Genomic DNA, 12,581 nt, shown 5'->3' with positions numbered 1-12,581 from the left:
ACCCACGCACACAAAGCTCTCTACGACCTAGGACCCGACTGCCTCAACACACGCCTGTCCTTTTACACCCCCCCCGCCAACTACGATCATCCACACAAGCCCTCGCCGCAATCCCACGCATCCATAAATCCACCATGGGTGGAAGATCCTTCTCCTACTTAGCGGCCAAAACCTGGAACTCTCTCCCCACCCATCTCCGCCTTACCCAGAACCACCTCACCTTCAGAAAATAACTAAAAACCTGGATATTCGACAAATAAACTTCCCCTTCCCCAAGCGCCTTGAGACCCTCTGGGTATATAGGGCGCTATACAAATGCCAAACTTGAACTTGAACTTATGTCCATCTTTGAATATGCCATACAACTACAGACTATCAGCTCACTCATACGACCACTGAACTAGCTCAAAAAGTAGGCAAATCAGAAATTAAATGCACCAGTGAGTAGCCATGAAATGTTTTCACACCAACACATTATGCGGCACTCTTCACAACAAGCCGTATTGTGCAATTTGAAGGAAGAATTGAACGAGAGATCAGGATATCCATGCTGAAGTAAACACTTTTATTGAGCCCAGCCAAAGTCAATATTCTCAAAGAGTAACAAATCATCTTCATATAAGAGAACTTTACATGAAAATTCAGAACTTCAATAAGCTACCCACTTTAATTCTTGTTTCTTAAGTAACTATTTGCTCAGGCAAAGGATTTCTTTTTTTTTTTTTAAGGGAGCTGGAATATTTTAGCATAATCTTGTTTATGAACCAGAATCAGACGTCGTTTTTTGTCCACAGTCACGAGGCGAGGGTCTTCTACCCCATTCCCTGTGCTCAGTATGACCCGACCAAACTCGCCATCTGGCGTAAATTCCAAAACTCTTTCCTGATCCACCACAAAGACATGGTCTCGCGAATCCACGCACACACTAAACGGCTCTCTCAGCAGAGGTGTGGATGTGTCCAGTACATTGACAATCTCTCCCGACCTCTTGAAGAGGATGAGCTTCTTCAGGAAGAAGTCTGAGACAATGAAGACCTCTTGGCTGTTGATGGCAATGAAGAGGAATTTGCCTCCATGGCAACCTGCAGGTTGCACTCTGCCCACGCACTGGCCAGAAGTCTTGTAAAGAGAAACAGAACACAAGGTGCCCTCACTGACTGCCACATAACTGGACTTGTATGATGCAATGGCATACGGAGGGTGCGGGCCTCGCAGCTTGATCTTCTGAAGCAATTTCTCCTCTAAAGTCAAGAATAGCAGATAGCAGCCTGATGAGCATACAATTATATCCCCGCACATGGCAAGGCCACATAAAGGTAGGGCACCCTCAGGCTCAGGGGGAAGAATACAGATTCCAGCAATCCCATCTGGAGAGAACCATTTTAGGTCATCATTTGCTTTGTCACACATGATAATGTCACCTGAGCGATTGACAGTCAACCCAGTTATCTTAGGCATTGTAAAATCCATGTATTGGTTGATCTCAAAACTTCCAACACAGATAGGCCTTGGGCTTGTAGGAGGGAACACTTTGTTCAGAAACCAGTCATCGCCATCTGAGGTTGCGCCTTCATCCGTTGAGTCATACTCGTTAGAGGACACAGATTGGTACAGCCAGCCATCACTTTCCTCGTCGGAATAGTTGTCCAGTAGAAGGATAGTATGTTTAGGGGTCCACTTATTTCCCCGGTGGAACACTTGCATTGCTTGAATACTCCCTTTTGGAGGCATGGAGTCATTAAATGACAAACTCCCTTCCATAGGCAATGCAACGCTGTGAGGCACAGCAACTACCAGGGAAACAGTTTTGTCAGCACTAGCATCAGTTCCTTCAAACCTTTCCTTGGTGATCCGTAAAATGAAGTGCTTTAACTCTGAAAGTGCTTTTTCCTTCAAAGCTACAACTAGTTCTGGAATGTTTGTTTCAAATAGTTGTGGAGTGAATTGCTCTAGTTCCTGGATCCGACCTTTTATCACGTCCATCATGGAGAGCAAGTCAATATCCTTACCCAAGTCAACCACCATTTGTGCAAATTTTCTTGTTCTCTCCTCCATCTCCTTCTGGCCCTTGAGCTCTTGTTTCATGGACAGATGCTGCTGCCTTCTCTCCTTCAACAACATGTCCAGTTCCATCAGAGTGGCTTCTTTTCGTTGGAGGAGAAGAGAGATAAGTTTGTTCACATATTCATTGATGCCTTGGTCGATGCCGGCAGCAGCTTTTTGCACGATTTCAAAGTCATTGTCCAACTGCTCCTCCCGTTCAGCAATGCCTTTAATATGTGATACCAAACCTTCGATCATCGCGGTCACTTCTGGTTTGTTCTTCAGGACAGCCTCTGCTGTAGTGACCACTGGATGTTGGGCGTGGGCCAGTAGGTGGCATTTCTTACAGAGGACCATTTTACAAGTGTTACAGTAGAAAGTTAAGGGTTCCTGCTGGTGGTCATTGCAGAACTGCTGCTGGCACTGTCTTGCCTCTGCATCATGATTTCCACTGAGGAATTCCCCAAGGTCAACTACTTTGTGGTCAAGAGTAACACAAGAACTTTCAACACTGTTGGCGCAAGTGTGGCATAAGAAGCTACTGCAGTTTAGGCAGTGGTAAGTAGGGCTAACAGCCTCCTGGCAGGAGGAGCAGCTGCTCCTTTCTGGATTATTTATCTTAGACTGGAATAGGTCTACGAGGCTGCTGAGGAAAGTGTTGGTCTTTAGGCGGGAGGTACCATCTTTGGCTTCCACAACCAGGCTGCACTGGGGGCACAGCAAGGATCCATCCTTCACCAGCAGTTTGAGGCACGCCTGACAATAACTGTGCACACATGGCAGGAGTTTGGGTGTCTTGTAGAAGTCGGAGCAAACCCCACAGCTCAGGAAATCCTTCTGGAGGACATCAACCAGACTTGCTTCCATGCACTCCATTCTGTGGAAGAGAGAAACATAAATAGTGTCCTTTATAAATAATAGATATATTTTTTTTTAACTCAAGTGGTGGTTAATTATAGCTAAGAGAATAGTGATATTTTGCCAATGTTAAAAGCTGGCATTACTGCACTTATGTATTACTATTGTCATCAATTAGATCCCTCAGAGAATAAATACTGGAAAAACTACCATAAGTAAAAGAAAGACATAACACATTAGCATATTTTTATCTAAACAAGTATCACCAGGGTTAAAATGTATCAAAGCTGTAGAACTACCACAAGCACAAAAAAAGACAACCACCCACCCATAACTCAAGCTTGAAAACATAGAAGCTAATTGTAACACCCCATCATGGAGATCTTTCTACCCTAGCAAAGAGGCTGAATAATATAGTTCAATCACAAGGCTTTATTTCCCCTTTCGGTTAAGGGTAATTTCAGCTCACGGTAATTTTAAAGTACATTCGGTTGCATTCTCACTGCCCTTTCTGTTTTGCTACAGAACAATGGGCAACCCAAACAACCCTTGAGGGCTTGGGCAGAACAATTGATAAGGTATATAGATACATTCAAGGGATTTTTTTAACTATACTTATTCAAAGTTTTGTACTAAATTCATAAGGTCAAATAAATGATAACCTAAAATATAAATACGTTCCTATTGTTTTGTGCCTTAACTTGGCGGCAGTAGACAATTCGGAAACGTCTTGGTTTGTTTCATGCAATTTACCACAATGTGTCTAATGAACTAAACATAACATTTCAGAAAAGCTTCTACGAAAAAACAATGAGATGGTGTATATAGAAAAATATTTGATTTTATCTTATTAAAAAAAAAGCAGGGTACAATACAAACATCCAATGGAAAATGTGACAGATAAATAACAGTATTAATCAGAAACCCTCACTGTAACATTGGACACCTTTATTCTTAATATAAATCATAGAAGAGAAGATGTTAGTCGACGTTACGGTCTCAACGTTGTCAGTCACGAGACCATCTTCAAGACAGTGAGAAATGTTAGTGTTGACCCCTATTATAATGTAAAATGAAAGATACTTCTTATTCAACAATGGCATTTCTACATCCATTTCATTAAAAGTATATACAACACCCTTCTCTAACACAAGAAAAAACTAGGGACATCTCCTAGATATTGCTTTAAGTTCTAACTATTAGAAGTGGACAGACACTTTCTGTAAATATATTGCAAAAACTTAGAATTATAGCAAATATTATTTCACTATATTCCAATCCACATCATTGGTTCAGAATATTTATACACATATGGCCCCAATCTTCATATTGCAAAAACTTAGAATTATAACAGATGTTACTCCACTGTATTCAAATCACATCATTGGTTCACAATTTTTATGCACATAGGGCCCCACTATCAAAGTCAAATAATATTCCAACACTCACTTATTAATTGTGGATAGCAAAGTATATAGAATGGTTCTTTAACCTGTCCATAAAATGCATGTGTTTTCACAAAAAGTGACAGGTCAAAATAAGAGACATGGACAAATCGTATAACTTCACTTATTATCGGGCGCTAACAATATCATCCTATTTTTATACTATTTACATATTGCTGTTAGTTCACTTTTACCTTAATTTTTGTATATTGGCGCTTATACAATTCGAAGTCTGGTGATACTCCACCTCAACGAAATGGAAAATACGCAGAATTTGTATGGCCAAAGCAGGTTTCAAAATCGGTCAGTATAAAGGGTGGACATACATATAATAAGCATTTGTTTTTATATTCATGACAAGTTTATTATCACTGAGTTTATTCACAAAGGGACAAATCGCCTATTGGAGGCGGTTTCTTTTGGTTATGTATAAAGAGCATGGTTTCATTTAATAGAGTGCGGTTTCTTAGTACAAGAGTTGACAATGGTCAATCTTTATTAAGGCCTAAGATTTCAGTTTTACCCATCAAAGTCTGAACTGTTGTTTAGTTAATAATTGTTCATTTACAGGCAAGTAGTTACCTCGTTTTATTCGTGGAGATTAGTTCAACCTGGTTATATCATGGCAAGCTGATAGTGTTTGGTAACAAAGTACAGAAAATATCTTGTTCGCGGCTGTAAAGACGGTAATTTATATTTGTCATTGTTTCTAAATGTGTTTAAACAAACTCAGTTTAGTGTAACATTATAGTTACCTTAGTGAATTTGCCGTGTTTTTTTTTCTTTCGAAGTAAAAATATACTTTATTTAAAATTATTTGTCAGGTTTACATTTTAAGCAGTCCCTTATATTTGGGTGCTGTACATTTAACCATTCTCAAAGAAGCGCACGTAGGCTATCTTTGGTGGGTTGCCATCAAGATTTCTCATTTTACCCATCCAGACCAACTCCTGATTTTCCATGTTTCCTTAGCCCACTCTTGTCCAAATCTATGGGTGTCTATGCACATGTAAGAGAACATTTTATTGAAAACAAGTTTTTGGCATTCTTTTTCCGTGATTGCTTAGTGAAGCGGAGCCACGCGTTGACCAACCGCTGGAAAATTACTTTGTGTGTGGATATAAACACTGCACTATTGCGGCAACTTCTTGTTTAGGACGCTTTAGTCTTATTCTATAACAAAAATCTCAATAGCCGCTTTTAGTCTATGAAATACTGTAAATGAATTAGCAAAAACCTACATAGATTAAAGCCTAGCTTACATACTTTTTGATTCTCACGGGTTTCTCAGGTCATTCAGCACCAAAATTTGCATGCAGCTGCATACGTGTGTGGCTTTTAAAGTAGTTTGGAGCGAGAAAGAGGACTATACAAATTTGGTGGCGGCCATCTTAAGATCATCTTGGTGGATGTCGGGCATTATGAAGTGTAGTAAGATGTATTACATTAATGGACTCTCTCGTGTCCTAAAGGATTCTGACAATTAAAGAAAGGTTGCGTCTTAACTTTGGTTAAAGTTTGGCAAATTGTATTGCAATTATGCAAAACGCCAAACAAGGCGATCTCACTCTTAACATCTATGGCGAATTTAGAGACCCGTTCGAGTTTCAATAAAGTTATTGAATCGTTATTGAGAAAAAAGTATATAATGTGATACATTCTCCTACTGCCAAAGTTATATATTCATCAGCGTAACCTGTATATACAACAGAGTAGATACAGAACAGTGTGTATTATTGTCAAACAAAGACATTTGGCTGGACCAGTTTGTAATACAGTTGCTCTATCATTATTCGGAAAAGCAAAATCATGTTATGGATATTGTAATAAATTATCTCACTTTCAACATAGGATCTATATTCCGTTCGTTTATACAGCTTTAAACCACCATGATGGATGTCACACAGTATTATCAAATAGACACATAAAATATTTGTGTTAGACAGAATTGAAACTATACATTCATGAGATCAAGATCAGAGTTCATAACAGGTTGTACATATAACAAACTAGATGACATTATTACAACATTTTTGGACCTAGAGGTGAGTCACACATTGTGCATGTTAACGTTCTATAAATCTGTCGTTTAGAAGTCCTTTATTCCCACTTAAAATAAGTCATACAAATTCATACTTGGTTGTTTCGTAAATCTATTTTTGGTAATGGTGGAATATTTGTTCAATATGGCAGTGGTCAAAAAAGACCATTGATCTTATAGCAAACAACAATTGAAATAGAGTTATTCAGTCAGATTCTACGGGAAATAGTAGCACTTCAAGAATTAATGTATACAAGCCAATGCATGCCATTCTGTGGCAGAGTTAAGTCCGCGGTTGACTGTCAACAGTACAAATAAAATCCTTTCACTTAGGGAAAGGAAATTGATCTATATTGTTCTGTCTTTGAGGGGTATATTACATCAAGAACCCACTAAAGCATGTTGGCTTACGTGTGGCCTAACTGTTGGTAGTGTTTCATAAGGGGAGCGTCTGCTTTCCGACAACGTATACGTGATTGGTGTTGTAAGATACTTTTTTTTTTTAATCGGTTGAATGGTTTTACCGATATAATGAAGGTTGCAGAGGCATTGTATACAGTACACTATATTCGCGGTGCTGCAATTTGAGAAAAAAAATTGACAATCAAGTTGTAATCATGTATTTTGCAGGTTTTCACTGTGAGAGTTGTATCACAGGCTCGACACATGTTACATTTATGGTGACCAACTAGTGGTACCAACTGTCTCATGTCATCTATTGTGTCTTTAGATGTCTTGTCTTCGTATGCATGGACTAATCGGTCCTGAAGGTTAGTTCCCCTTTTAAAGGCAAACATTGGTTTCTGGGTAAACTCAGGGTTTGCTTTCCGTAAATTCCAGTGTTCAGACACTCTTCTTTTAATGGCGTTCGAATGAGAGCCAAATGTGGAAACAGACCAGATTACTTTTCTTTTGATGGTCTTTAACTGTAAGCAACGCTTCCCGATCGTTGTACCAAGCTCGCTTCATTGATCTCTTAAGTAATCTAGCCGGGTATCCACAGGCTTTTAGTTTTTCTTTAAGTTTCCTTGCCTCCACAAAGTAATCTTCTTTACTTTCTGTATTGCATCCCCATACCTGAAACAATGTTACAGATCATTCATAGCTAAACAGTTTTTTTTGTTTTTGTTTTTTTTTTAATAATCTCAAGTGTGAAAAATTACTAAGGAGCAGTTTACCAGAAAACAGTAATTTGCTTCATTGATATTTCAACAAAGTATAAAGAAATGCTTGCTAAAACAAATGAAAACTACTGCTTGTCATTACCAACCATTTGGGATTTGTCACTCTTAAAATATGATATCTTTATCACACCGAGGTCAAAACGCTTCAGAATTTGTATAGATTCATTTTATGAATTTCTTTCCAGAACACTGCCCAATAACAGGCCATTTGGAATTTCTGGCACTAAAGACTTTGCAAATTTGTCAACTCAAGATAGAAAGCCAGATGGACTGCAATCACCCCGCAACCCAAGAAGCATTTCTTGATTGAGATGCGTTCTAAGTAACAATTAGTCCTGTGACATATCCAAGGGAAGCCAACCCCTCTCATAATGGTAAGGCACGCAAAGGAACCCTAGGAAGCCAGGATTATATTTTCCCCAAAAATATTTAAAAAAAGAAATCAAAACCTTACCCTAATGCGTACGATGTGAATAGTAACTATTATAAAAAAAACAAAATGGTGGTAAGGATACTTATCAGGAGAATGAATAACAAAAAGATATTGCATCAGGATTGGATCATAAAGCATATTTTTACTGATATTCCCCAACCCTCCTTCCTTTCAGCTAGCTAAGCTAAACTCAATCAATCAGAACATTTGTAAAGTGCACTACTTACCCATGAGGGTCTCAAGGCGCTGGGGGGGATGCGGAGTGAGGGTGGAGGCTGCTACTGCTCGAATAGCCTGGTCTTCTGAAGGTAAGCAGGTCCTGGGTCTGCGGCAGGAGGATGAGGGTGTTTCGCATCGGAGATATGCTGGTCTGGCGTGGAGTGCATTGTGTGCGTGGGTGAGGAGCTTGAAGGGGATACTCTTGTTGACGTGAAGCCTGTGCAGGTCTCATGTGGAGTGTGATGTGACTGCGGCGAGGGATGTCGAGGATAAGGAGTGCAGACGCATTTTGGATGCGTTGAAGTAGTTTCAGGAGTTTTGGCCGAGGTTCCTGCGTATAGGGCATTTCCGTAGTCTAACCTGCTGCTGACAAGGGCCTGGGTGACCGTTCTGGTTTCGGTGGGGATCCACCTGTAGATGTTGTGGAGCATGCGGAGGGTGTTGAAGCAGGAGGACAAGACGGCGTTGACCTGCTTTGTTATGGAAAGAGTAGAGTCGAGGATGGACCCCAGGTTGCGTGCGTAGTCATTGGGTGTTGGTGCTGCTCCCAGGGTGGTCAGCCACCAGGAGTCGTCCCAGGCTGAGGGAGTAGAGCCCTTGTCAGAGTTTAGCTTCAGTCGGCTGTTCTTCATCCACTCGGCAATGGCTTTCATTCCTTTGTGGAGGTTGGTTTTGGCAGTGAGGGGGTCCTTGGTGAGGTAGAGGATCAGCTGGGTGGCGTAGGAGAGGATGTTTATGTCATGCAGTCGGGAGACGTGGGCGAGCAGTGCCATGTAGATATTGAACAAAGTCGGGCTGAGGGATGAGCCCTAGGGTACGCCGCAGATCTGGGTGGCTTCAAAGCAGAAAGGGGGAGGCGGACGCTCCGAGTTCTGCCAGAGAGGAAGGAGGTGGTCCAGTCCTGAGTCTGGTGTTGGATTCCAGCGACGTGGAGGCGTGTGCGCAGGGTGCGGTGGCAGACTGTGTCAAAGGCGGCTGACAGGTCCAGGAGGATGAGGGCTGCGTTTTCTATGTTGTCCAGCAGGGCCCAGATGTCATCGGTGGCAGCGATGAGGGCAGTTTCGGTACCCGGATGGGGATGGGTCCAGGATTCTGTTCTCCTCGAGGTAGCGGGTGAGTTGTCTGTTGACTGTCTTCTCAATGACAGTCACTGGGAACGGGAGCAGGGAGATGAGCTGGAAGTTTGGGTCAGCCTCGGGCAGCAACAACCGAAACCTTCATGTTTCAGAGATGGTTCACATTCACATACCTCTCATCAGCCAAGTAGCAGTGTCAGCTATTCTAGTCTGCATTAGTAGAATGGCAGAGAGGCCATCGAATGAAGGTGGGATGCGCCTTCAGCAATGCAAGGCCTCCATTTTGAATTTCTTATACAACGTTCCTTGCTCTTATTCTCTGTGCTCACATTCTGTGAAATCTTGCCTATGGTTTAAAAACGAGAAGTGAAGTTATCTGTTTCTATGAAAGCTTAATCATTTATAGACAACCAATGGAAAAGAAAATCTAATCAATACAGAAAAACGAATATATTCAAGAAGACTTCATAAACACAATGAAAAACAAAATGAATGAGCATTTATACTTGAAACCTATACCCAATTAAAAAGCATATATAATTTGAGAAGGGGGCTACCTATAAGAGAAGATAAATGAGGATTATAACATCCATGGAAGGATAATACAGTATATGCGAGGAATATATTTTTATAGAATGATGCATGAAAAACTTGACTTATTTCTTCTCCTCAAGACTGATGTACTGGTCTTTGGAAATAAGACCTCCCTGTGGTACTCTACCTGGCGGCCGATGGACTGAAGACCAACAACCACATCCATAGACCATGTAAGAAATCTGGGGTTCATTAGACAACAAGCTCAATATGACAGCACAAGCTCAACAGGATGCCACAAGCCAACGCAGTGAACATCTCCTGCTTCCACATCCTGCACATGCTATGAAATATTGTCAAGTGCCTTTCACACAAGTAGTCATCACAAGAAGGCTTGACTACAGCAATGCACTCTACACCAAAACCTCCAAGCAACTCCTACACCGACTTCAGACTATCCAGAACGCCACTTTGAGACTCATACTTTACCTCCCACACCACAACCAGATCGCACCGCACCTCAACGAGCTTCATTGGTTCCGCATCCACAAGCGCAAGCGCAGCCAATTCAATCTCCTCCCACACTCATACAAAACCCTACACAACACCGGACCTGCATAGCTGAATAGCCACACACATTCAGCAGCCTGCCAAACATCTGTGCTCCAACACACTCACAACCCTCGCATTCACAAAAAGAACAGGAGACCACACATTCTCCTACACTGCACCAAAAACAGGGAATGACCTCCCTCAACATCACAATCTCCTCACATCTGGAGCTCTGTAAAAGGGTGAACCTTTCGCTTTAAATAAACCCACAGTGACCAAATGCCTACACACCTGTTCAAGCACCTGGATGCCCTAATGGGCGATTGGTACACTATACAAATAGCCATAACTATTGCAGCCCTATACAAAATTAGAAGAAAATAATATCCATATCAAAATCAAAAAGACAATCTGTCTTGTTCAAATGTATTCCATTTTGACAATAGAGAGTTCTTAGTTAGGAGAATGAAAAAAAGTTCAAAACATTTTCGGTGCAAATTCATTTATTTTCTCTAGATGATGGTGAGATTGCCGTAAGTCTATTAAAAAATGAGGATATCAAATTTACAGGTGGAAATGGAAGTCATTGGGGATGTTGAGGATGAAGCATTAACAATTCGTAAAGAAGCTACAATTCAAAAATTGGTTTCATAAACATTTAAAAGGAAGATGAAGGTGGCACATTTTGCCTGACAACACGGAAGGAATACGAGAAGGCAGTTGGTGGTCCAATTCTTACCAGAGTAGGCAGGGATGGGGACTAAACTGGTGATGTCACTGGTGGATTTTCATATGAAGCTTCTCCACTGATCAGTAAGGGCAGCGTAGTACAATATGCTCGATGCAGTCTCATTCATTTTATTATTTCACCCATGCCATTATTAATGATGGACAAACTGTTTGAAATCAGGTCATGCACCAAAAAGCATGTCTTAATTGAAGAGCTTGAAATGTGTGAAATGACAGTCTAGTTTTTAGGTATCCCGTTCCATAAATCTCCTTCAAAGTAAAACGCCATCGCCTTACGACATCGGTGGTCAGTCCGACAGACATCTCCATTTACGTTGGCAAACAGGCAGACTTTGTTTACTAGGAAAAAAATAAGAAATACACAAATAACCTCAGAGTTGTAGTTGAAATCACACCAAAAAGATTTGAAAATAATGAACTTAAAGGAGGAAAGAATGAATACAAGACCAGTCTACAAGCCAGATCCGATGGTTTCAAAACATGGACCATGCCGGTAGTATATAAAGCATAGCAGACGGTCTGCAACAGGTCATTGAAATGTGTCATGAATGGAGTCTTTATAAGCTTTTAAATTCCTGATGCAGACCAACTGTTTGTGGGGAAAAAGGTTTCTGCCACAGGTGAAAGATATCTTTCGCTTCAGGATTACATCCTGGTTTGATCCATCAGATCTACTTCGGCCACGAAATAGTCAAAAACTCTTGATCTGAACATTTGATCGAATTGAATCTGAACCATGTTCCAGGAGCCTACGATGAAGAGGAATGAATGAAACCAGTGCTGCAAGTCATTCACAACTAAGGCCTAAAAGGGTTACAGATCCCATGCCAATTGACAGAATCACGCTGGAGTGAGTGTCCTAATGGGTTAGTGCATGCAGATTTGCTAATAAAAGCGGGATTGCCTTCTGTACAACAATTGAACTAAAAAAAAAAAAAAAACAAAAAAAAGTCAGACCCGCTGAAGAAAAGTAGTGATTTTAAAATACGAGCCTAGGAAGTTGGCAGGGAGATAACTCCGTGTAAGAGCCACATAAAAGGTGGATTTTTTGCTACAGAGCAGATAGACAGAACCTTATACTGTATTGATACGAGTGTACAATGCTTCTTTTTTCGCGACCTGTTTCAAGGTCAAATAATGGGGACTAAACACAGGACTCATTTATAAGCTACAATGGTCCTTCATTTTTCGGTCAACAAGTTAGTTTAAAATTTGTATAGCGCGCTACTCACCCAGAGGGTCTCAAGGCGCTTGGGGGAGGGGGGTGCTTTACTTATCGAATATCCAAGTTTTTAGTTGTTTTCTGAAGGAGAGGTGGTTCTGTGTAAGGCGGAGGTGGGTGGGGAGAGAATTCCAGGTCTTGGCCGCTAAGTAGGAGAAGGATCTCCCCCCCCCCATGGTGGCTCTTTAAATGCGTGGAATTGCGGTGAGGGCTTGATTGGAAGA

The 12,581-nt window shown here is 41.1% G+C and overlaps 1 protein-coding gene across 1 annotated transcript in view; it reads right to left on the bottom strand.

The window, feature by feature from the left end:
• Positions 1–550: 550 nt before the first annotated feature.
• The window catches only part of LOC147724902 (E3 ubiquitin-protein ligase TRIM56-like), a 55,584-nt gene continuing 43,553 nt past the window's right edge, over positions 551–12,581 (bottom strand). Inside the window, exon 2 of the mRNA XM_086967083.1 lies at positions 551–2,920. Coding sequence (XP_086823209.1) covers positions 724–2,919 — 2,196 coding nt within the window. The 5' untranslated portion in view covers position 2,920 and the 3' untranslated portion in view covers positions 551–723. The remainder of the gene's footprint in view (positions 2,921–12,581) is intronic.

This window comes from Lissotriton vulgaris, chromosome 4_1 (assembly GCF_964263255.1).
Source record: "Lissotriton vulgaris chromosome 4_1, aLisVul1.2, whole genome shotgun sequence".
Lineage (NCBI taxonomy): Eukaryota > Metazoa > Chordata > Amphibia > Caudata > Salamandridae > Lissotriton > Lissotriton vulgaris.
This window is presented reverse-complemented; position numbering and strand designations above follow the sequence as displayed.